Consider the following 27,988-nt stretch of genomic DNA (forward strand, 5'->3'; position numbering starts at 1 on the left):
TACACTTTGAAGAATCTTGTACCTTTATTTTTAAAGCCTATAGTAAAAACATTTTGTTTAACAATTTTCATGCCTTGGATGAAATGCTTTTCTAACTTGTATCTTATCTTTTTAAGATTATATTTTAAAACTCTCCTTCTCTCTATTTCAGTTTGTATTTCTCCTCACACCACAACTCATTTTTGCAACCCCCTCTTTGTATTATTACAGGTCTGAATATTCTCTCTGTTTCAGTTTGTATTTCTCCTCACACCACAACCCATTTTTTGCAACCCCCTCTTTGTAATACAGGTCTGAATAATGAGAAAATCTGAATTTTTTTTAACAAAAACTTTAAAATAACTTTTTTGGATTAAATTTTTTTAAACTTCTTTCAGAATAGAAAATCTTTAAAATTCAATAATGAACATTTTTCATATAGGTTTCATTAACAAATATTCAGTAGATAACGAGAAAAATAGAGATGAAAATTTCAAAAGGATTGTATAACTGGTTACGGTCAATAGTCAATAGTAGTCCTCACCAGCGAAAGTCTTTGTTATTGTTATTCTATTATTATTATTATTTAAAACATTTTGTGTCCTGCTCTTTCGCGCGAGGACTAATATTAATTTTAAAATACAATTATCCACTGACACATGTTTCGTCGTCTACGACTCATCAGAGTAGCTGAATCTAGCGAAATTAGAAATCGGAACCCCACGATATATATATATATATATATATATATATATATATATATATATATATATATATATATATCGTTAGCCCATTTACTCACTCTTCTGTCCATAATAGAAAAATAATCCTTTACCTCTGTGTACCCAAGTTGCTGGTTGTGCACTGCAAGAAGCTCCGCCTCTGCTTCTTGTTCCATTTTCTTCTTGTTTGCAATCTCCTGTTCTATTAAAGTAGCCAAGTTTTCATATGCTTTCCTTCGGGACTTCGTCACATCCCATAAGATGGCGTCCATCAGTCTCCGCGATAAATTGTACCGATTCACTTCGATAACTACATTTTCCATCAACCACGGAATCATACCTTGTTCCACATCTGAAATTCAAAGCGAAAATATCTAAGATTAATAATACATGTGTCTCTGTTTCAGTGTCTATATATATAAATATAAGAAATAGTGCACGATTATGAATATCTCCAGTATCAATTAATCCTTATACACTGTGAAATTTACTTTATGTATGAAAACCAAAGAGGGCAGATATAACATATGAGAAATATTTGGAATTAGCAGGACCCGTTAACCGACGTTGCCTGGTGGTAGCATGACCCCGCCTCATGTAACAAATTAAAGTAGGGTTGTTGTTGTTGTGGCCCAAACCTCCCATATTAAGAACAGTTTTCCGGATGGACATCCCAACCTCCCTGTGTTAAGAATGGTTTTCGGAGTAGACACGCCATTTTGTGAGTGGGGGTGTGATTGTCAAAAATTTTCCCGAAATGTAACTTTGATAATTTCTGTCAGGATTCGCACGCACAAACACTATGAACGAACAACAAAATTTGGTGGTTGCAGTGTCGGTCGGCCAGTGCATACTAATCTGGTCGGCAGGGTATGGTTCAGGATATGGTATTTATGTTGGCAAGATAGGAGTTTAGTTGGTAAAATACTCTCGAACCCTCTATTACTTAAAACAAATTAAATTCCTGTAGTGACCTGCACGTTACCATGTAAACCGTATTGAAAAAAAGAAACACTATAAACAGAACATTTTCTTTAAATAATAAACAATTATTATTTATTTTAAATGATATATACAGAGTTTTGTTTATATTATAAACAATATAGATAGAACACTTTATAATTTCAAACAATGTAAACCTTTTTAAATTTTAATTTTAGACAACAGAAACAGAATTTTCTTTAAATTTTTAAAGAAATATTGTTCACGGATATTTTTCAATATATATACCTATAAGAAAATAAAATTTTGAGAAATTAGACAAAAACAAATTATTTGCGTTTAAAAATAAAAACAAAACATGTAACATTAGTTATAAGTTTTTAAAGTAAACACAAATATTTTTCAATATATATATATATATATAAGCAAAATACAATTGTATTTTGCTTTGTGACTTATTTGTGTTTAAAAATAAAAACAAAACATTTAATATTAGTATGTGCGACTCCTCAGAAAAATTTTTTTTAATTAAGCAACCCTCTATAAAAAATGAAAATAGCATCAAGAACCCTTTTCAGCATAAAAAAATACCCGCAGTAGCCAGGCTCGAACGTGTAATGCTAAGAAGAAAAGGAGATGAAGAAAAAAGAAAACATTTTAGTCGCCTGGCCCATGGAGGACTTATAGTGTTACAGGCCTTTGAAATAATGCCTTTAAAACGTATCGGGAGTCGTGAATGACTCTGTGAACCAAATAAAATGAGTACAAAAGTTTAACACGGCTATGATGGTGACCAAGCTCTTCTCACTCTCTCACACACTCTCCCACACATTCTCTCGCTCTCTCTCAGTTTCTCTCTCTCTCTCTCTCTCTATATATATATATATATATATATATATCGCCGTGTATATTTGCGTAACCAAATAAAATGAGTTCAAAAGTTTAGTATGCCTATGATGATGACGACGCTCCTCTCCATCTTTCTCTCTTTCTCTTTCTCTCTCTCTCTTTCTCTCTTTCTCTTTCTCTCCTTCTCTTTCTCTATCTCTCTATCTCCGTGTACATTTGCTTCCATATTCTTTCACTCACTCGCTATTCTGTAAAAAGTTCGTGCATGCATGCTTGTTTTTTATGCAAAACAAAATGTAATAAACATAGTAAATGAAGTATTATATTTAGGAAAAATGAAGAAAACAAACAATTGTTTTTTATGGGGGGGGGGTAAAATGATTGCAGGATGTAGAGAGAGTTTGTTAAGGTCTAGCGCTTATTTAAGAAAATGTGTATTCCCGAATAAGTCAACTCGCAGCCAATGAGAATTTTGTCAACTCACAGCTAATGAGAATTGCCGGAACTGTATAGGGGAGAAATTATTATTTTTGAAACGGAAAAAGGAAAGGTATTAGTTTGTGTATGAGTTTATGTACCAGTTACGAAGGTAGACAGGGCAGCATATGTATAAGGCGTATATTAGTTTCCAGTGTTAATTGGTGGCAGTATGAGGACTTAAGATTTGGAAAATTAGTAACTACTTCCACTAAAAATGGGGAGATTGTGATGATAGCGCTCTTAGGATACAATGTAGGATTTTATTATAACGACTAAATTTGTCTAAAATGCCGTTCGAAAGTTATATAAGATAGTGGCTAATAGTGTAGACATAATACATTTGTATGTGGCATCTGTTGTTGCAAACCTACAGTACTTTGGTCCGGAGGTGAATTTCTGCAATGAAAATATTATATATGGAGATGTGTGCTCACGCGTGTTCCTCTGTGTGTGTGTGTGTGTGTGTGTGTGTGTGTGTGTGTGTGTGTGTGTGTGTGTGTGTGTGTGTGTGTGTTTTGTTTTGTTTTTATTGTTAGCGCGTTAATCAAAACAAAAAGATCTTTTGTTTCAAAGTTTTAGGGGAGATAATAAAAAACAAACAATAGAAAAACAAATTAAATTTTTCCCTAGAAAAATCTTCAAAACAATTAAAAACGTCGATTCAACAATAACTGGTTATTTATCAACCCACAAATGATTTCAAAGTCTTTACAAGTTAAACTCAATGAAAAAATACTTCAATCAATTTTAGGTTAATTAAAACGTTTTGATTTGTTTTTTATTTTATCGTTCAGTTTTTACTTATAAAAAAACATGAATAGGTTAATGATATATAATAGGTAATAGTGTTTGTTTAAAATGATTTCATATATAACGGTAATAGTTTTTGTTTAAAATGATTTCATATATAATGGATAAAAGGTTTTGTTTAAAATAATTTCATGTATAATAGGTACTAGTTTTTGTGTTTAAAATCATTTCATATATAATGTGTAATACCTTTTGTGTTTAAAATGATTTCATATATAATAGGCAATAGGTTTTGTGTTTGAAATGATTTCATATATAATGGGGAATTGTTTTTGTTTAACATGATTTCATATATAATGGGTAATAGTTTTTGTTTAAAATTATTTGGTATATAATGAGTACTAGTTTTTGTGTTTAAAATGATTTCATATATAATGAGTAAGAGTTTTTGTTTAAAATGTTTTCATATATAATGGGAGATAGGTTTTGTTTAAAATGATTTTATATACGACGGTTAATAGTTTTTCTTTTTAAATGATTTCATATATAATGTGTAATAGTATTTGTTTAAAAGGACTGAATATATAATGGGTAATAATTTTTGTTTAAAATGGTTTTATATATAATGTGTAATAGTTTTTGTTTAAAATGATTTGATATACAATGGTAATAGTTTTTGGTAAAAACCATTTAATATACAATGGATAACAGCTTTTGTTTAAAATGATTCCATATATAATGGGTAATAGATTTTGTTTAAAATGATTTTTTATACGATCGTCAAGAGTTTTGTGGTTAAAATGATTTCATTTATAATGGGTAATAGTTTTTGTTTAAAATGATTTCATATACAATGTGTGATAATTTTTGTTTTAAATGATTTCATATCTAATGGGTAATAGTTGTTTAAAATGATTTCATATATAATGATTAATAGTTTTTGTGTTCGAAATGATTTGATATAAAATGGGTTTTTGTTTAAAATGATTTCCTATAAAATGGAGAATAGTTTTTCTTAAAAATGATTTCATATATAATGGGTGTTAGTCTTTGTTAAAAATGAGTGGATATATGATGTGTAATAGTTTTTGTTTAAAATTATTTAATATATATTGGGTTATATTTTTGTGTTTAAAATAATTTCATATATAATGTTTAATAGTGTTGGTTCAAAATGATTTCATATATAATGGGTAATAGTTTTTGTTTTAAATAATTTAATATATAATGGGCAATAACTTGTGTTTAAAATGATTTCATATAAAATAGGTAATATGTTTTCAGTTTAAAATAATTGCATAATGGGTGATAGTTTTCCTTAAAAACGATTGCATCTATAATGGGTAAGAATTTTTGTGTTTAAAGTTATTTAATATTTAGTTTTTATTTAAAGTGATTTCATATATAATGGGTAGTTGTTGTTGTGTAAAATTATTTTCTGAATAATGGATAATGGTTTTTGTTAAAACTGATTTCGTATATAATGGGTAATAGTTTTTGTTTAAAATAATTCATAAATAATGGACAATAGTTTTTGTTTAAAATAATTTCATAAATAATGCGTAATGGTTTTTGTTTAAAAAAATTTCATGAATAATGGTTAACAGTTTTTGTTTAAATAATTTCATATATGATAGATACTAATTTCTGTGTAAAATGATTTTATATAGAATGGGTGGTAGTTTTTGTTTAAAATGATTTCATATATAATGGGTAATAATTTTGTTTGAAATTATATAATATACAATGGATACTAGTTTTTCGGATTAAAATGATTTCATATATTATGAGTAATAGTTTTTGTTAAAAATGATTTCATATAAAATGGATAATAGTTTGTGTTTAAAATGATTTCCTATAAAATACATAATAGTTTTAGTTAAAATGATTTCATATATAATGGGTAATAGCTTACATTAGAATCATTTAATATACAATGGATAATAGTGTTTGTTTAAAATGATTTCATGGGTAAAAGTTTTTAGGTTTAAAATGATTTCGTATATATTGGATCATAGTTTTTGTTTAAAATTATTTTATATATAATAGGTCATAGTTTTTATGATTAAAATGATTTCATATATACTGGGTAATAGTTTTTGTGTTGAAAATGATTTCATGGGTAAAAGTTTTTCTGTTTAAAATGATTTCGTATATAATGGATCATAGTTTTTGTTTAAAATGATTTCATATATATTGGGTAATAGATTTTGTTTAATATTATTTCATATATAATGTGTAATAAAAATGATTTTATATATAATGTGTAACAGTTTTTGTTTAAAATGATTTCACAAATAATAGGTAATACCGTTTGTTTTTAAATGGGCAATAGTTTTGCTTTAAAATGATTTCATATATAATCGGTAATACCGTTTGTTTAAAATAATTTCATATAAAATTGGTGATAGCTTTCCTTTAAAATGATTTCATATATAATGGGTCATAGATTTTTTTAAAAATGATTTCATAAATAATAGGTAATATTTTTTGTGTTTAAAATGATTTCATATTTGGTGGGTAAGAATTTCTGTTAAAACTGATTTTATATATGATGGGTAATATTATTTGTTTCCAATGATTTCATATATAATGAGTAATAGTTTTTTTTAATTATTTCATATACGATGGGTAATAGCTTTGTGTTTAAAATGATGTTATATATAAATTGTAATAGTTTTTGTTATACACGATAATAGGTGATAGTTTATGTTCAAAATGATTTTATACAAAGATTCTTGTTAAAATGATTAATATAAGATGGGAAATAGTTTTTCTTTAAAATGAGTTAATATTTGATGTGTAATAGTCTTTGTTTAAAATTATTTCATATATAATGCTAATGTGTAATATTTTTTGTTTAAAACGATTTCATATATATTGGGTAATAGGTTTTGCTTTAAAAAAATTTATATATTATAGGTGATAGATTTTTTGTTTAAAATAATTTCATATATGATGGGTACAAGTTTCTGTGTAAAATGATTACATATATAATGAGTAATAGGTTTTGTTTAAAATGATTACATATATAACGAGCGATAGTTTTTGTTTAAAATGATTTCATATATAATGGGTGATATTTTTTGTTTAAAATAATTTCATATATAATGGGTAATAGTTTTATTTTAAATTATCTAATATGCAACGGATAATAATTTTTCGGTTTAAAATGTTTTCATATATAATGGGTAATCATTTTTGTTAAAAATTATTTAGGATATAATGGATATAATTTTTGTTCAAAATGATTTCATATATAATGGGTAAGAGTTTTTGTTAAAAATGATTTCATATATAATGGTAAAAGTTTTTGTTTAAAATTATTTCATATATAATGGGTAATAGTTTTTGTTTTAAAAGATTTCATGTATACTAGGTAAGAGTTGTTGTGTTTAAAATGATTGATATCGATTTCATATATAATCAATGATTGCTTTGTTTAAAATGATTTCATATATATAGGATGATGGTTCTTGTTTAAAATGATGTAATATAAAATGGTTGATGATTTTTTTTTAAATGATTTCATATATAATGGTGACGGTTTTTGTTTAAAATGATTTCATTTATAATGGGTGATGTTTTTTATTTAAAAAGATTTCATAAATAATGCGTGACTGTTTTTGTTTAAAATGATGCCATTTATAATAGCTGATGGTTTTGTTTGAAATGATTTCATAAATAATGGTTATGGTTTTTGTTTAAAATGATTTCATACAAAATGGGTGATGGTGTTTGTTGAAACTGATTTCATCTATAATGGGTGATAGTTTTGTTTAAAATGATTTCATGTATAATGGGTAATGGTTATTGTTTAAATATCATATATAATGGGTGATGTTTTTTGTTTAAAATTATTTCATTTATAATGGGTGATGGTTTTTGTTTAAAATTATATCATATATAATGGGTGATGGTTTTTGTTAAAAATTATTTAATATATAATGGGTGATTGTTTTTGTTAAAAATTATTTAATATATAATGGGTGATGTTTTTTGTTTAAAATTATTTCATTTATAATGGGTGATGGTTTTTGTTTAAAATTATTTCATATATAATGGGTGATGGTTTTTGTTTAAAATTATTTAATATATAATGGGTGAGGGATTTTGTTTAAAATGATTTCATTTATAATGGGTGATGGTTTTTGCTTAAAATAATTTCATATATAATGTGTGATGGTTTCTGCTTAAAATAATTTCATATATAATGTGTGATTTTTTTTTTGTTTAAAATGATTAGATTTATATATGGGTGATGGTTTTGTTTAAAACGAGTTCATTAATAATGGGTGATTGTTATTGTTTAAAATGATTTCATATAAAATGGGTGATTGTTTTTGTTTAAAATAGTTTCATATATAATGGATGATGGTTTTCGTTTAAACCGATTTTATATATAATGGGTAATAGTTTTCGTTTAAAACAATTTCATTTATAATGGGTGATGGTTTTTGTTTGAAATGATTTACTTAATAATGGGTGATTGTTTATGTTTAACATGATTTCATATATAATGGGTGATGGTTTTTGTTTAAAATCCTTTCATATATAATGGGTGATTGCTTTTGTTTAAAATGATTTCATATACAATGGGTGATGGTTTTTGTTTAAAATGATTAAATTTATAATGGGAGATGGTTTTTGTTTAAAATGATTATATATAGAATGGGTGATGGTTTTTTTTTTAAATGATTTCATTTATAATGGTTGATGGTTTTCGTTTAAAATGATTTCATTTATGATGTGTGATGTTTTTTAAGTTATTTCATATATAAGGGGTGATGATTTTTTTAAAAAGGATTTCGTTTATAATGGGTGATGATTTTTTTTAAATGATTTCATATATAATAGGTGATGGTTTTTGTTTAAACTGATTTCATATATAATAGGTGATGGTTTTTGTTTAAAATGATTTCATTCATAATGGGTCATAGTTTTTGCTTAAAATTATTATGTATATTATAGGAAAATGTTTTTGTTTAAAATGATTTCATATATAATGCGTGATAGTTTTGTTTAGAATGATTTCATTCATAATGGTTGATGGTTTTTGTTTAAAATGATTTCATATATAATGTGTGATGGTTTTTGCTTAAAATGATTTCATTTATAATGGTTGATGGTTTTTGTTTAAAATGATTTTGTATATAATGTGTGATGGTTTTTGTTTAAATGATGTCATATATAATGTGTGTTGGTTTTTGTTTAAAATGATTTCATTTATAATAGTTGATGGTTTTTGTTTAAAGTGATTTCATATATAGTGGGTGATGGTTTTTGTTTAAAATGATTTCATACATAATATGTGGTGGTATTTGTTCAAAATGATTTCATATATAATGTGCGATGGTTTTTGTTTTTAAATGGTTTCATAAATAATGGGTTATGGTTTTTGTTTAAAATGATTTCATATAAAATGGGTGATTGTTTTTGTTTAAACCGATTTCATCTATAATGGGTGATAGTTTTGTTTAAAATGATATCATGTATAATGGGTAATGGTTATTGTTTAAATATCATATATAATAAATGATGGTTTTTGTTTAAAATTATTTTATTTATAATGGGTGATTGTTTTTGTTAAAAATGATTTCATATATAATGGGTGATGGTTTTTGTTTAAAATCATTAAATTTATAATGTGTGATTGTTTTTGTTTAAAATGATTTGATTTATAATGGGTGATGGTTTTTGTTTAAAATGAGTTCATTAATAATGGGTGATTGTTTTTTTTTTAATAGTTTTATATATAATGGATGATGGTTTTTGTTTAAACCGATTTCATATATAATAGGTAATAGTTTTTGTTGAAAATGATTTCATATATAATGGGTGATGGTTTTTGTTTAACATGATTTTATATATAATGGTTGATTGTTTTCGTTTAAAATCCTTTCATATATAATGGGTGATTGTTTTTGTTTAAAATGATTAAATTTATAATGGGCGATAGTTTTTGTTTAAAATGATTAAATTTATAATGGGAGATGGTTTTTGTTTAAAACGATTATATATATATTGGTGATGGTTTTTGTTTAAAATGAGTTCATTAATAACGGGTGATGGTTTTTGTTACAAATGATTTCATTTATGTGTGATGTTTTTTTTTTAATTATTTCACATATAAAGGGTGATGTTTTTTTTAAAAGATTTAATATAATAATGGGTGATGTTTTGTTTAAAATAATTTCATATATATTGGATGATGGTTCTTGTTTAAAATGGTTTAATATAGAATGGGTGATGATTTTGTTAAAATGATTTCATATATAATGGTGATGGTTTTTGTTTAAAATGATTTCATTTATAATGGGATTATGGTTTTTGTTTAAAAGGATTTCATATATAAAAGGTAATAGTGTTTGTTTAAAATGATTTCATTCATAATGAATGATAGTTTTTCTTTAAAATGATTTCATATATAATGCGTGATGATTTTTTTAGAATGATTTCATATATAATCGGTGATGGTCTTTGTTTAAAATAATTTCATATTTCGGGGGTGATGGTTTCATTTAGAATGATTTCATACAGAATGGGCGATGGTTGTTGTTTAAAATTATTTCATTTATATTGGGGGGGGGGTTTTGTTTGAAATGATTTCATATATAATAGGTGATAGTTTTTGTTTAAAATGATTTCATATACAATGGGTGATGTTTTTTGTTTAAAAAGTATTTAATATAGTGGGTGACGGTTTTTGTTTAAAATGATTTCATATATTATGGGTGATGGTTTTTGTTTAAAATGATTTCATTTATAATGGATGATGGTTTTGTGTTAAAATTATTTCATATATAATTGGTGATAGTTTTTGTTTAAAATGATTTCATATATTATGGGTGATGGTTTTTGTTAAAAATGATTTAATATATAATGAATGATTTTTTTTGTTTCAAATGATTTCATATATAATGTGTGATGGTTTTTGTTGAAACCTACTTCATATATAATGGGTGATGGATTTTGTTTAAAATTATTCCATTCATAATAGCTATCGCTTTTGTTTAAAGTGATTTCATATATAATGGTGATGGTTTTTGATTAAAAGTATTTCATATATAATGGATTATGGTTTTTGTTTAAAATGATTTAATTATAAATGGGTGATAGTTTTTGTTTAAAATTATTTCATATATAATGGTGATGTTTTTTTAATGATTTCATTATTAATGCGTGATGGTTTTCGTTTAAAATAATTCCATATACCATGGGTGATTGTTTTTGTTTAACATGATTTCATATATAATAGGTGATGGTTTTTGTTTAAAATGATTTCATTAATAATGGGTGATTGTTTTTGTTTAAAATGATTTCATATAGGAAGGTGATGGTTTTTGTTGAAACCTATTTCATAAATAATTGGTGACGGATTTTGTTTAAAATTATTTCATTTATAATGGATTGTTTTTCTTGTTTTAAATGATTTCATATATTTCATATATAATGGGTGATGATTTTTGTTTAAAATGTTTTCATATATAATGGTGATGGTTTTTGTTTAAAATTATTTCATATATAATGGGTGATGGTTTTTGTTTAAAATGATTTCATTATAAATGGGTGATGGTATTTGTTTAAAATAATTTCATATATAATTGTTGATGGTTTTTGTTTGAACTGATTTCATATATAATGAATTATTGTTGTTGTTGAAAATGATTTCATATATAATGGGTAATAGTTTTTGTTTAAATCTATTCGAAAGTAATATTTCTAGGGGAAATGATTGTGAAGAGTTAACAACTAAATAGTTCTCTGCTTTTTTATATATAAAACTGTACTCTACTTTTAGCCTGTCATGGAGATGGGCATTGTTAGTGCATAATTTGTTTTTTCAACAAACTTTATTTAAGAAAACCATAACCAATTCGCGGTTTAATTTGCTTCATTAATATAATTCTCTCATGTCCAAATACGCATCAAAATTATAACCACATTCGTCATATTATGCTACACGATATTGAACATTTGCTATCATGATTGTCATAATGGATAATCGGGTTCAATCGTCGGTCGAGTCATACCAAAGTTCAAAAATGACACTTAATTCTTTTTTACTAAATACCCAACATTATAACGTCAGAATCAAGAGTAAGTTTTAAGTAGGAGAGGAGTGTTACCCTCCCCTACATCTCGTTGTAGTAGATAATGGAATGGGTGCCTTCAAGTGACCCTCCACTATAGTCGACCACCGTACTTACTTTTTACTTCAAGAAAAGCATCGTTTAATTGGAACCACACTCACTCACACTCTTAAACTGTTAAGTGTTGCAAACCCGTGATTTCCTCGTCTCCGAGGAGATTATTAGAGTCAATTATTCGTGTAAAATGTCCTATAATAACAGTTTGAACGTACGGAGTCATTCTAAACTGAAGCAATTTTTTATTTAGATCTAAATGCAGAATGCCCCTCTTTTCGGAACTTAGTTTTCTCCATATTAAATACCAACGTTGTGTCTAACTCTGCCGTCGGGGAGGCAAGTAAATAAGGACTTAAATGGTTATGGTGTGCTTTTGGAGAATCTCGTTTCTATAAGTAGCTATCATCCGTCCAATGTCTCATATGAATCGTGAAGTATCTTGACGGGGGACCACTAACGTTTCCACTGAGATAAACCTGAAACTAAGAGTCTGTTTGAGAATTGTATATGTCGAGTTTACTGGTTTCGACGAACTGATTTGCAGTCACGGGATTGATTGCTGCATATTTTTATATGGAGCATAGTTATAAAAAATATGTTTTTATTTTTATCTTTTAATATCTTTTGTAGAAATATATCTATATATAACAGACAACAATTGGTCGTCGATCCGATCATGTTATTTTTATGCTTTATCCAATACAGAAATCCTATTACACAGAGAAAAATAAGATTTGGACTAATATGCACTCTCGTTGATGTTAAATCTAAACATTGGATCCTAAACTTAGAACCAATTTAGTTTAAAGAAGTTAATTTACTGCTTAAAGAAAGAAGTACTTCTATTACAGCACACATGAAATAAAGAAACTGTTAACAAATACTTCATCTATATTCATCAAATACATTTCCATATATACAAATATTTTATATTGAGTAAAGACTGAGTAAATAAATAAATGATACACACTCGGTTATTTATACACCAAAATATCTATCTCGTAGGGGATCAATCCAGTTCCCTAATAATTGGAGAACTGTCATAATATGGCTATCGGCTTCAAAGAAATTTGAGAGTACTTTGTGTAAATGGATGCTTCATTTAACTGATGTTCCAATATGGAATTTTGCTACATCTAGTCGTACTGATGAGGGTATAGACAATGAAACAGCTCCTTGGTCAAGATTCTTATATACATACTAGCAGGCCGCTTGTCGTTGCTCAATTGTAAAATAAGCATAAATATTATATTTTAATTCACGCAGATTTCTTATTTATTATTAAAAAGCCAATCCTCTATTAATTATTATCCAATATATAGGAATGATTTCAAAAGTTATAAAAATATGTCTAGGGTACCATCAGCTAGAATCAAAACCAGGACGTTTAGCGCTTCAGCCTTGTTTGTTATTTACCATCGCTAGTCTGAGCAACTGACATATGGATACGAAAGGTTAAAAATTTAGCGATTGAGAGCTATGAATGTTTAATTTTGCACATGCACATAATTAACAGCAGGAATAATGTTTTATTCGACTTATACTGCCAATGTCAATTGTTTTGTTTGACTTATACTGCCAATGTCAATTGTTTTGTTTGACTTATACTGCCAATGTCAATTGTTTTGTTTGACTTATACTGCCAATATCAATTGTTTTGTTTTCAATTTTGACCCCTTTAGCAGCAATTTATGCCGTCTCAAAACCAAATTGAAACTGTGGTACTGATTCAAATGCCCCATATATCCAATTTCAACTCCGTGGATCAAATATTCAGAGAAGAGTTTGGTAGAGACTTTTTGTACTTCCGTGTGCTAGAACGTTTTCATCTTATATTCTGCGCAATTATGCAGAATGTAGAAACTATACATAAATAGCATTCAGGGTAATAGTGAAATGTAACCACTCATGTAATAAGAAACCATAAAAATGAATAAGTAATTAATCAACGCTCGTTTTTTAATAGAATATGCAAGTTAAGCTTCATGTAGTCGCTCGCATATCTATGACTGCATATATTAAGAAGTCCGTTTTAATAATTTTAAATAGAAAAAGTATGCTTTTAATATCAATGTCAGAGCGAGAAAGATATTATATTTGTAGGTATATAGATGACTAAAAATGATAAATTCTTTACATTAAAAAAAATTATATATATAAGCATATAAATTATAGGCGTTAATATAATTTTAATATTTCGGACAGTCCTCTATTTTTCATCAAAAAATTTGTTTTGGTAAAAAAAATGATAGAATATACAACTTGTATGAAAAAGAAAATGTTTTTATGTCGCTTTTTTCTTAACGCGTCTGTCAGACGGACGTGAAATTGTATATTTGAACCGTAAAGAGAAACTCTCTTTTTTGTTTTTAATATCTCGTCTTCAACGTACGTGTGTCTTTCATGTTCTTATTACCGTTAAATACAAATGATTTTCTTTTCTATTCAAAAGTATTTTATCATAACGAAATCTTTCTCAATCTATAAAAAAAATTAAAAATTCATACATATTAAACGCATACATGTCGAAGTTCAGACGTGTCTAATCTTATGATAAAACGTAAATATGAAGGTGTTTTACCACCAAAGCAAGGTTTTGTTTAAAAACGCGAATCTTGATAGACTGACCATTCTCAACTGGATCGTAGAAATATCCGTTATCGGAGAGAGTGGCGAATACGGTTGGCACCAAATCGCGAAGGTAACTCTTTGCAAATGCCATGGCAGCAATCTTTTCGGCCGTTTCTTGCTCTTTGATGATCACCTGCTTCTGTTGTTCCATGCGTCTTGCCTGGCCAAATAAAAAAAATGTGAGTCAATCCAGTATAACCATCGGATAGGTGTATTCGTATCTAATAATCATAAGTTTGTACCTGTATAAGCTCAAGAACTATTGGTTAGAAATATACTAAATTTAGCATGAAATGACACTTAGGATACCTGATGTTAAACTCTAACTTATGTTTAAATAATGTTCCAACAGTCCCCTTTCTTCGCAATAACTAAACAAAATATATCCCTTTTTACGACTCCTTGTTATAATTTTATTGCTATCAAATACACTTAAGTCGTGTATCGAGCATTGTTGTTCGCGATGTTATCTTGAAATCATGAAACTTTTAAAGTTTTAATCCGATCAGTGTAGGTAATCTTTGTTTCACTATAACAACTTTCATCGAAATACTTCAGTGAAGTGGTATTTAGGACGAGTGGCGAGCCTTGATTGGCAATCGCCCAGATATGGTGTCTCGATAAAAATAGTGGTCCCATCAATTTGTTGAGTTGGAGTCAAGAAAGACCTATAGAAAATTTTACCTCGGTTAAGAAGATGTCCTCCAAAGAAAATTTGCTGCACTTCAGGCTGCGCAATTTAAATGAAGACCTGGTCAGAGATATGTTCGTTTGGAATTCACTTTCTAAAAGCCACTTGATACATGATAGCATGTAAGATGGGTGTTAACTAGATGATGATGATGATGATATGTTTTGGCTTTGTTACGCGACTGTGAACTTAAGCCTCTAGTGATGTCAACGTTGGTTAATGAACTTTCAGATTCGATCAGGCGTCTTTTTTTAAAAAAGTCGAACGTTTACACTCTTTTTTGCTGTTGCGGTTTCTGCTTGCTTATCTGCAAGTATTCCTTGGCATAATATTAGTAAGGCCCAAATTTGAGAACTTGATGGGGGGGGGGTCATCCGTTAGTTGCCATTTCTCATAGGTTTCCTCCACACTCTATCGTTGCAGCCTATTTATTGACAAAACAAATGATGCCACATATACACAGAAAAGACGTGCGATTTCGGTATAAATCATATAACAAGGTTTGACGCGCTTAATGTTCAAAAAGTTGTATAATTCATCCTCTTGCCAATTTCCCGATCATTAGTTGCAGAATAGATTCATAGGAAAATTAGCATTTCCTATCTAGGTTGATCCTGAGGACAGAAACTCTAGATGGCCTCCGTTCACTTATCTATTTCAAACATTTCACCAGTCAAAGCCGCTGATACATTGCAACCAGCTTTTTTTATATATAACACTAATAGTTCCTATCAGTTATTGCTCGGGGTTATTTTTATTAATAATTTACATGACTGACGTAAAAAATATATACTGTGCTGAAAATAGACCAAACAAAGGAAAATAAATATTTATTTAAATGAGAAATTTGAAAACTTTTAAAGTGTCAGAAATAATGATGAAATCATTTTATTTATTAATTTTATTTATTACGGACAGTTATCCTCATATTTTTTATTAGTTGTTTCATGAATGAATTCCAATTAAATAATATAATTTTATTTACTTTTATTGCTGTGTCTTCTAAAGTGTGTGACCATATTTTTACTTTAAATTTCCTGCTTAAAACTAAAGCCTAACACACGTGAAAACAATGGAATAAGACGTACATTTCTCTTCTCTTCTACTTCGAGGCATTATTACCCCCTGCTGAACACCAAAATAAAGAAGAAAAATAAATTACGTACTGGACTTCTTACCCTGATGGAGCTATTTATAGCGAAATATATCGGACTTAAAACAACAATAAAAGTAAATAAAATCATTTTATCATTATTTTTGATACTTAAAAGTTTTCAAAGTTCTCATTTGAATCTTATTCAAAATAAGTGTCTTCTAAAGTGACCATATTTTTACATTAACTATTTATTTGTCAATATACAATTACTTCCCGTTGTTATTAAAAATAAAAAGTCAACCCAACAAAGCGAAGTAATAGGAGTATCAGAAACCGCCATTGAAAACGAATAAACATCTGATTATATTAGAATGTCTGTTTCGAAGCTGATAATCAATATGAAAATGTAATTTCAAACCGTAATTTTTTTCAATAAAATGAGGAAAGACCAAATTTTAAAATAATGAAACGTTTAATCGAAAAAATACAATCGGTTTTCTAAAAGAAAGATTTCATGAAATTCAACATTTTTTAACTGATACCAAAATCTATTAAATATATATCAATGCCAAAAAGCACTTACCTGTAAAAAAAAAAGCAAGCAATGGGTGCTTCGATTGTTTATTTGTAACAATTGTCCATATTTATATTTCATATTCCATGTATTTTTAAATAAAAGGATTTTTTAAAGCAAGGGTAGCAGAAAATCGCATTTTCGTAACCCGTTTTGCGGCATTCGGTAAAATCGCTGCTCCTCGTTATTTGGAAAAGATAAAATACGGGTTCGTCAAAAGGACATAATTAATGTCTCTTTTTTATTGCGTGCTGTTAACCAAAGTTAGTATTTTTGGTCTTCCGTAGTTTAAAAAAAAGTGCACATTAACTTATAATATTTTGCCGTTATAATCCAATGAACTGATTTTTTTTAATTCTCTTAATGAAATACACAAGTTTTTGATTATTATATTTTCTTTCTACTTTATCGAGTGATATTTTTAATATCTAAAAAAAAAGAAAACATTGAATGTAATAGAAAAAATTGTCGTCACCGTCCAGTATTTACTTGACGATATAAGCATAACATGAGCTTTCATTTAAAAAAAAAATCAACGTGGTTTAAAAAAAAAAAAAGTTTTACACTTTGGACTTTACATGTAAATTTCCAAAAAACACTTCTCTTTTCTTTTTTTTTTAATTAGAATATTTTACTTATTGATCTTTTATCTTCAATTTGTGATATATTAAACTTTGGTGAGTAAATTAATTATACAAATTTTAATAGACATTTCAAAATGGGGGGATGAATTTAACAAAAAACGTTTGTCTAAAATATTATATTTGGTTTATTGGAAAGAGCATAAAATTTCATATTGACCCTGAAAATATCGTAAAAATTTAACCAATAGAAAAATTTTTTTATAGATTTTTAAAGTATAAAAATTGAAAAGTATTTAACTCGTAAAATTCAATTGATTTCATTACGTATGTGCGAGCCTTTTCTAGTCTCGCACAAAAACATACGTTCACATCTCAAGCCATTTTTCTTGTCATACACATACGCGCACACAAACATACACGAGCACGTACACACACGTAGATATATTCACGTTCGCGTACATACACTCACATTCACGTGCATACACACACACGCTAACGTACAAACATTACGCACACATACGCGCACACATACGCACACATGGGCAACGTCACTTCCCCTTTGAAGGAAATCCACACATGCGCAAAAGACCACCGGAAACAACTATAAAAGCAAGAGACATAAGCTGTTTCCTTCTTTTCAATTCGGCTTCCGACCTGAGAGGTCGACGGACCAACCGGCCCCTTTCGGGGCGCGCGTGCCCGCGCGCCTCACGTCACCTGCTACTATGTATGGGAGCAAGAGTCAACAGACAGTACGTACACTTTACACGCTTTCTATCTCCATGGCCTGGATTGATTTTCTCTTTCTCTCTCTCTCTCTCTCTCTCTCTCTCTCTCTCTACAACAATAGACTTTCCCTCTCACCAGCTAACAGCGAGAGACGCACGCCAAACTGGATTGACTTTTACTCTCTCTCTCTCTCTCTCTCTCTCTCTCTCTCTCTCTCTCTCTCTCTCTCTCTCTCTCTCTCTCTACAACAATAGACTTTCCCTCTCACTAGCTAACAGCGAGAGACGCACGCCAAACTAGATTGACTTTTTCACTCTCTCTCTCTCTCTTTCTCTCTATACAACAATAGACTTTCCTTCTCACCAATTAACAGCGAGAGACGCATGCCAAACTAAACACGTGCTGTACCCTTTTCTTTCATTTTTTTCTTCACAAAATAAATCCTAATTCGTTTAATTCAATAAACGCGTTGTTCGTTCCTTCCTCAAAACAATTCATTTTTCCTATTTTGCCAGCCCACAATACGTAAAAAAATGGCCGCATGAAGGCGCACCGGCATTTTTAAAACATTTTTAAAGACTGTTTTTTTTTTAAATAAAAAATATTTCTATTATTTTGTCGGATATAAGATGCTCGTTAACTGTTGCTACTATGTTTGTTTATAAAAGGTGTATATAAGGTGTGTGTTTATTATTGATATAGTGTTTTATTAAAACAAAAGGTGATTAAAAGGTGGCCGTTTTTGTTGATGCGATGTTTCATTATAAAAGGTTTATATAAGTGTTTTTTATTGCTGATATGACATTTGTTTATAAAAGGTGTACATAGTGTGTGTTTATTGTTTACACAGATTTTGTTTGCTTAAGGTATATATATGAGGTGTATGTTTATACGGCGTTTCATAATAAAACGTGTATATAAGGTGTTTTTTATTGTTATAAATTTTTTATCATAAAAGGTGTATATAAGGGGTGTGTTTATTGTTGATACGTATTTCATTATAAAAGACGTATATAACGTGTGTGTTATAGTTTATGGTGTGTATGTTTATTAAAGACTGTACAAGGTGTGTGTATATTGTTTATACGTGTTTCATAATAAAAGGCGTATCTAAGGTATGTGTTTTATCGACAATATGATGATTGCTATGGTTTCAAATAACTTACTTTCTCTTCTCGGTGTCGTCTTTCTTTTTCTTCAAGTCTCTGTTGTTCAGCTAACTCGGCATTTCTCATTTCAAGGAATTCTCTCTGCTGTTTTCGCAGGCTAGCCAATTCCTCTTCCTCCAAGACTTCAATCAGCGACTGTTCTAGCGTCTTCCCCACCATAACTTCCAAAATTGGTCTCACTTCGATATCAAAATCAAACAACTGAAGAAAAAATAAAAAGCCAATATTCATTCTTATACATTTACAATAATACAAATATGGTCATTGTATGTTTTTTTTTTTCTGTTTGTTCCACAATCCGGGGATACAATTGAAAACGAATCCTTATACTAAGATCAATCACAATTTTTCTCTTATGAAATTTTATGATAAATTCAATGCTTATATTTATTGTATATTTGAGGGTTTTAGAACAATATTGTTGGCCCCGGGTTTGCGTTTACTTACTTATACTTAAAATAGCATTCGCCCGCGTTAGGTGGAACTGGCTCCACCCATCCTTGCCATTCTCGTTCTTCAGGAAGGTCAACCAAATCTGACGGTTTGAAGTTAGCGATTGGGTGATCCCTTAGTCATCCACTGTTTCAACAATGAACTCCATAAATACGGGGATAAGGTTGAATTTCAGGTCAGCTGTAACCGTTATCAGTCAGAAGTTTCTCTGTTCACCACATTGCTTTTTCCAACCTCGCTCTGAGTACCCATAAACAGTAAAGATGACGTTTTATTTTATTTTATCAATTATAAAAATATAGAATAGAAGTGGTAATAGGGGGTTCACTATTGGTAACATACACGCGCCGGGAAATCGCTTGCTCATTTAATATTCCCTAGAAAGGGAAGCTGGATTAACTCGCCTGGGATCAATGCTACTTCATTCAATTTTGTATAGAGAGCAGGTTCTCATTCATTCTTGGACAACCTCGAGTTACGTATTAGTTGGCAACAAAACAAACGTTTATTCGCTTTAAAATTAAAAAAACAAAAAAAGTGCATATCACATGAAATAAAGGAAACTTTGAACCTTTTGGTCATATTTTCATTCAAATGTGAGTTTCTAAGCATGTATGGCATAACTGAACACGAATGTTCATCACGTGATCAGATGACCCACGTGCACCGTGTTGTGTAATAGCAGAACATGGTGTTACGCAGTAGCGTCGACTGTAGAGTTGTCTGTCTCTCTCTTTCAGTTCCTCGTAGTTGTACGCAGGGACGTGCACAGGGAGGTTGTTAGGGATGTCCAAGCATCTGCCCCTTTTACTCCTGTTTTAAAAGTGCCCTTTACAGAAGAATGTGTTATAAGCCTGTGCCCTACCATTACTATATTTTTGCTGTTTTTTAAACTTGAGCACCTGTCCTGAAAAGGTTCTCTGCGCGTTTCTGGTGGTACGCTATCTTTTCAAATACGGATTGACAGCTACCATAGAATAATAACAACTACACATTTTCGGTTTAGGTTTAATAATTTTAATGTAGTTTTATTAAACAGTATTAGCATAATATTATACGTACATTGAACCCAAATCGACAAAAAAATGAGGGGCCTGATTTTAAAATTGCGGAGTCTGTGTTCGTACCGAATCGTTCAAGGTTGGGTATGGAATTTCTTGAGTTAATCCACTTTTCCAAGTAACGCCGGGACACAAGTCAGCTAGTTCTTTATAAAATACACGGTTACAGTCAGGTAGACCTACTTGTATGATAAAAAATATTCGATCATTATGCAACACCAACGATGTAAACAAGATGAAGCCATGTTTTAAAAAATGACTTCTAACGATCAGAGATAATAATGTTTATTTTTTATTAAAGATATTACACTTATTTTTTGTCAAAAGACATTAAATATATTGCTTGTATGTGAGAATAAATTGTTTTGATATAGTCCTGAGGGTTATTTTTTAGGATTCCTCTAAAGTTAATAATATTAACCTTATTTTTTATCGCTAGTGTTATTTTGAAGTAAGACTGATTATGCTCGAAACAAAAGTTTGTGGAAGTATCGAATGTGGATTACGGATAACAGCAAAATGGAAAAGTTAATTAACTCTGATAGTTGATTTAACGCGTGCAGGAGAAGATATTTTCCGTTATGCAAACTTTCTCTGTTCCGATAAGTAGTCGAGCGTTCTCGTCCACTTTGAAAAAGATGGACGTTCTAAATTGTGTGTAAATAATAGATAGCTTTCATACAATTATCGCACACATCACTTCGCCACTAAATAGACACACGTGCACGCAATCGGGTGCGTTCTAGTTTGACCGGCACACGTTTATCTACACGGGAATTGCGGTCACAACAACTGTACTATTTAAGAAAATGTAAATAATCGATCGAAACAAAGAAAACAAAACATACAAAGGATTTTTTATTCGGAAAGGGCGTAATTATAGTTCGTTTCATTATTTCTCGCAGAGTTCGTGAGAATTAAATCGTAAATAAGTAAATTAAAGAACGTAAGCTTTAATTTTATCATAGTATCTACTCACTAGTATATTTCTGTCATAAAATATGATGGCATACTTCAAAGTACTAACATTCAATTGGTACGTGTCAAAATTTGTGCCAAATCGGATTATTAGCTTGCGAAATTGTTGGAATTTTTTTTGTACCAATAATGGTGCATCCCCCCCCTGTTTACGTTTATTATTTTTTTATCTGGTTCTTATATATGAGTTTTTGTATTTTGTATCCATTATGATTTTTAGTTTCGTATATTTTCGGTTTGTACAAAACTCCCTTTAATTTGGAGAAAAGGGAGATGCTAGGTCTGTAATGACGTCACGAGCTCAGCGCGTATTTCGTACTCTTTTGAAATTCTGCTGACCTGGAGAGTGAACGTGTTCATTGCCCGGCGCTGAAAATGGAGTTTTGAAGAGCCTCCTTCAAAGAAGTAAACCCGGCAAGAAATTAATACCCGGCTGTGAAGAGACAGACTTCTGAAAATTAACTATGTGGCTGCGGTTTTGCGCGTATTTATTTTACAAGGAGTGGAATTTAAAGAAAATACCTTTTTACGTGACAAGGAATTTTGGAATTTCCTATCCGGACAAATACATGTGTGTCTCTACGGTTTGCATGCAACATGGAGGGAAGGAAAATTCTAAAAGAACTTTAAACAAAAAAGAGAAAAAGGCACGTGCCTGACTGGCTTTCAATTGTGAGTACGCTCCTAAAATTAATTTCATATGCGAGTGTGATTAGGAGATACTACTATTTTGTGCATTATTGTTGTATTCGTTTATGGATACACACAACTTCTTTTTTTCTTTACATGTTACTTTTTTCATAATATGTTACCTTGGCTTTTAAGTTTAATGCCCGCAAAGGGAAAAATTTGCAACTTATTGTAAATAAAGTTTCTTTTTCGTTTCAAATCTTGACCATTATATTTCATTCTTTACCCCCTCCCCCTCCTTTGTTTCATGCTTTTTTTCAGCTTAGTTACTTTAGCGTCGAATTTATCTGGAAGCAGGATAAATTCCGACAAAATTACTGTTGCAAATTTTCAAAACACTAGAAGCATTGGTTTTGTGTATGCATTGGTTTCGTGTATGCATTGCTTTCTGGTGGAAAAAATAATGTTTATGCAAACCAATAGTTTGATAAGTGTTATTTGGACTCTGCTCTGTCGGAAACATTTGTCACGGCGTAGTATTTAAAGTTAAATGGGTCGTATAGATGTACATAATGTTGAATGCCTAAGTTAATCAAATTCGGCAATTGTTCAGTAAAACATTTTAAAATGTTTACCAAACTTATTAGTAAATTGAAGTTGTGTGAGAAAAACAGTTGAAGATATCAGAAAGCAGAATGTATTGAATAATTTGCACGAAAATTTGTTAATGAAAAAGCAACGTTAAAAGTGGCTGCCGCGTTTGTTCTATATGTAACAATATGTGAAATGTAGTCAAATCAAGCTGTCAACGAAGTAAACAACGGCAGATAAAAGCCATTCAAAGCGACCAAAAACGTAAACATCGGCGGCGGTAAGGTTTGGGCCTTTGTATTTTTAGTTGCATAAGGTATTTTGTTCAGCGATTCCATTGAGAAAATAAAAACTATCAATAATGAATATTATTGTGCGTTCGAAGTAAGAAATTGTCAAAAATCGATCACAACTGAAGAAGAGAAAACGCAATTCCTTTTCAGTAAAACAATGTATTATGTCACAAGTCAAGTGCAACGATGGCAACACTAGATGAAATGCATTTCAATTTGCTTCTCCATGCACCCTATTCTCTATATTACCCCCGCCACAGAAACTACTGGATGCTTGCAAACTTCAACAAAATCTTCAAAGTAAGAAATTTGGCTCTATTGAAGAAATGATATCTGAAACTGAGGTGAATTTTGTGGTTAAAGACAACCAATGTTAGTACTAATTTATTTGAGGGGGTGCTTTGGAGGCTCCAGATTATGGGGATTCTGGTAGTTTCAATTCTCTTGGATTAGTGCCATGTTCATTCTAGTCTGTTTGTTTATCTATTTCAACTTATCTGTAATTGGTCAGCGTTGCCTGGTTATGTGGATGATTTCCACACTCAATGGTTTTCTTTAGTATTTCAGCTGTTTTCAACAGTATCGTATGCTTTATGGTGTCAAGCCTCCCTTTTATTCCAATTTCTCTTAGTCCGTTATTCATTTTTTTTTTTGGAACTGTTTATTGTGCTCCTACAATAATTATTACAGTAATTTTCTTCAGGTTCCACGTACATACACATGCATATATATATATATATATATATATATATATATATATATATATATATATATATATATAGTAATTTATAAAATATATATGGCCATATATATTTTATAAATTACTAACTAGCTCTACCTACGCATTGAGCACTTTTGAAGTAAATACTTCAAGTTTACACATAAATCTATACTTTCGTATATTAATTTTATGTGAGCAAATTAAGTAGTTATATATATATATATATATATATATATATATATATATATATATATACATATATATATACCTACATACATATATATATACAAATGCACATACAGACATATACACATATGCACATATATAAACATATGCACACATACGCACATAATACACATACAGGCAAACATACATACACATATACATATATACATACATATACATGCACAGACCTACACATACATACAATATACATATATACACACATATAAAAATACACATACACACACATATATACATGCATATACATATATATATATACACACACATATATATGCATACATACACATGCACACATATATACATACACATAATAGCACAATTATATATAATACAGATACACCCATAAAAAACAATTATTAAAGGGGCCAATAATAAAAGACAATGATAAAATAATACGCAATTTTTAAAAGTACCAATGATAAAGGACAATGAAAATGCATATATATATATATATATATATATATATATATATATATATATATATATATATAAGAGTATGCTTTTTTTGTAAACAAATTGAGCTTAGGTATTTGGACAATGTTAAAATATTGTTAATTCACCGCCCGTATAACGCAAAGGTTAGAAGCTCTGACTATCATTTGGGTGATCGGGTTTGGATCCTAGCTTGAGGTAGTTGCTTGTCTAGCCACACTGATGAGCTGTGAAATAGCGAAACAGTACTGTATGTGGATGATTATATATATATATATATGTATATATATATATATATATATATATGTATGTATATATATATATATATATATATATATATATATATATATATATATATATATATATATTGAATTCAAATCACTCACAGATGGCTGGTTCAATACTAATGAAACCGCTGGTCTGTCTTTGGAATATGTATTTATAGTTTTTAAATAAATATATTTTAGCTATTACATTCGCGATCGAGCACTTTATTTGATTTCTTTTCATCGTCTTCTGACACGCTATATATATATATATATATATATATATATATATATATATATATATATATATATATTGATTTATGTCCATTTTTTTATTTACAACTTCAAGATAAGAGAAAGAATTAATGGGTTTTATATATATATATAAGAATTATAAGAATTAATGGGTTTATATATATATATATATATATATATATATATATATATATATATATATATATATAAACCCATTAATTATTTCTCTTATCTTGAAGTTGTAAATAAAAAAATGGACATAAATCAATATTATTATGCTTAAAAAATACGCTTTTCTCAATAATATACAATTAATTGAATTACAACAAAAAACAACAGAATCTTAAAAACAATTAAGTTTTAAAGGTTTAAATAGAATAAAATTCCAATATTCCGTGCTATGAAGTTTTTAAAATACATTTTTGAGTTAGGGTTTCCAATTTTTCAAAATTATTTTCATATAATATATAAAATGATTATTGGTAATTTTACGATAGCAAATTCAACTACAACTAAAAATTATTTTAATTGTTAAATGATGTTTATATCTAGTGGGGGTCAACTTGATTTTAGCGCCTATTTAAAAAAATGTACGGAAGCCTCTAATTAATAAAAACAAAAAAAACGCTGCTTTTATTATTATTCAATTTAAGTGTCTTTCGGTGTCTGTAGAAATGATACACACTGTAGATTAGACACAATAATGACGTCGTTGATGCTGTGTAAAACGTTGGCAATTTTACACAAGAATTTGCGGTAGCCTATTCGTCTGTGTTCTTTTTATGATATTAAAACATGCACATACATACACACATGTACATATGTATACTATGTATGGGTGTAACTCAATTACTATTTTTATTATTACTATTACTAATAGGAGGAGGAAAAGGATGAGGGGGAAGAGGAGAAGGAGATGATTGAATATATGTAAACAAACAACAATTGGATAAATAAAAAAATTGCAACTAAAAGAAAATTAAATTAGTTATCGGCCGTTTCAGCGTTTAACACCCAAACACTCGTCTGTGACTGACCTCCGCATACGCGCAACGCGCTCGTGTTTATATATGTAACGTCCACGCGCTGTTTGTTTTCATAACCTTTTTATTATTAATAACGCCATTTCCTCGCGAAGTAGTCTTTCTCCCTAATTTCCGGCAAATACAATTAGCTACTAATTGGAATACGTTTTAATTTGCTTTCTTGTCAACTTTTTTAAACCGAAGTTCGCTCCACCCGATTGAGGGCCGCTTGCCTTCGTCGAGTTATAAGAGAGTCAAGGGCTGGAACAGGGGCCTTTCTGCACTGCACTTACAATATGTTTAAAGGTGACACTGTTCTTGAAAGTTGACAATATACTCGTACCTTTATGTAAAAAAAAGTAGATTGGACATTTTTTTTTCTTTCTTTTCTTATCGTTCAACAAAAAAGATATGTCAATTAAACGTGTGTTATTTTTGTTAAACGATGAAGATTTTGTTTGTTTCTGTTCTTTAAGCTAACATTCAAAGCGTGAGCGTTTAAACAGTCGATACAGGAAGTTAATAACCTTCTAAAATGATTACAGGAAGTGATGAGAAGACGTACAAATTAAAACAAGGCCATAACACTAATAAAAGCGTGTCCAGCGCAGTATAAATTTGACTTTTTAAATATATAATGAAAACGTTAAATTAAAACTTATACTTAATGAAGCTACATTTATATAAAGTAGGGTCAGTTGTCCCCGGTATATTTGACCTTAATAGCTTTCTTTTTATGCAAAGTACATAACATACTTAAATCTGTTTCGTCAATCAGTATTTGAAATTATTGTTCTTTGTTCTTAAAAAAATGAAAATTTTATTTCTGATCAATTTTAATATAATCGTAATTGGTATGCTTCATAAGTCATAAAAGAAAAAGATGTTTATTCCCACAGTCACGTCTACTACAACGGTTACTCATAAACAGCAGGAAAAAAATTTATATGAAAATCGTTCCAAAAGTAATAATTTCTATTTTTTAACGCAAAAGTTGAAAAGCTACAAAGACGAGGGTGGATTCATTAAAATGAGATTTTTGTGCCCCAGAATTTATTTTTTAACTCAATAGTCAGGATGCATTGCATGCTGTTCTGTGTGATTATCTAGCAGCCTCAGAACCATCCACTACAACAGTGCCGAATACCGGAAATTTGCATTAGATTGAGGTTTCAAGCATATAATAATCATCACCACATCACCCCAGATCAAGCGGATTGTAGAAAGGCAAATTCAAGCAATAAAAACATATTTAGGAAAATCAAAAGAGCCAATGAAGATACTGAACTGTTAGTGCTCAGAAGAATTGATCAGAAAATGCCTTGTCCTGCTGAACTACTCTTCAACAGATGAGTATGCACACAAGCAACAGATCTCAAAATGGAGATGATGTCATCAGTCAGTTGAATGAAAGACAGGAACCACAGAAAGTTCAACATGAGAGGATTGTTAGAGATCTACCTCCATTATACAAAGCACAGCAGATCCTCACTCAAGATCGAAGTAAAAATAGGTGAACGCCTGGCCATGTACAAAATGTTTGCAAGGAACTCAGAGCCTACATGATGAAACAGAACGAAAATAGTGTGGTGTATTTAAAAGAAAAAAATATGATAAAAAAGAGAATCGTGCCTGTCAACCACCTACAGGGACAACAGATAACCCTTACATGGCTTGATCTGGAAAGAAAGTGA

The 27,988-nt window shown here is 29.4% G+C and overlaps 1 protein-coding gene across 1 annotated transcript in view; it reads right to left on the reverse strand.

Moving 5' to 3' along the window:
• LOC145248011 (radial spoke head protein 3 homolog B-like) overlaps positions 1-27,988 on the reverse strand; it is a 162,263-nt gene that overhangs the window by 52,756 nt on the left and 81,519 nt on the right. The window contains exons 5-7 of the mRNA XM_080109704.1: positions 19,344-19,547; positions 14,501-14,663; positions 815-1,053 (exon numbers count right to left, since the gene is read on the reverse strand). Of these exons, the coding sequence (XP_079965830.1) occupies positions 815-1,053; positions 14,501-14,663; positions 19,344-19,547 (606 nt within the window). The remainder of the gene's footprint in view (positions 1-814; positions 1,054-14,500; positions 14,664-19,343; positions 19,548-27,988) is intronic.

Source organism: Euprymna scolopes, chromosome 26 (assembly GCF_053919585.1).
Source record: "Euprymna scolopes isolate OS-2025 chromosome 26, ASM5391958v1, whole genome shotgun sequence".
Classification (NCBI taxonomy): domain Eukaryota; kingdom Metazoa; phylum Mollusca; class Cephalopoda; order Sepiida; family Sepiolidae; genus Euprymna; species Euprymna scolopes.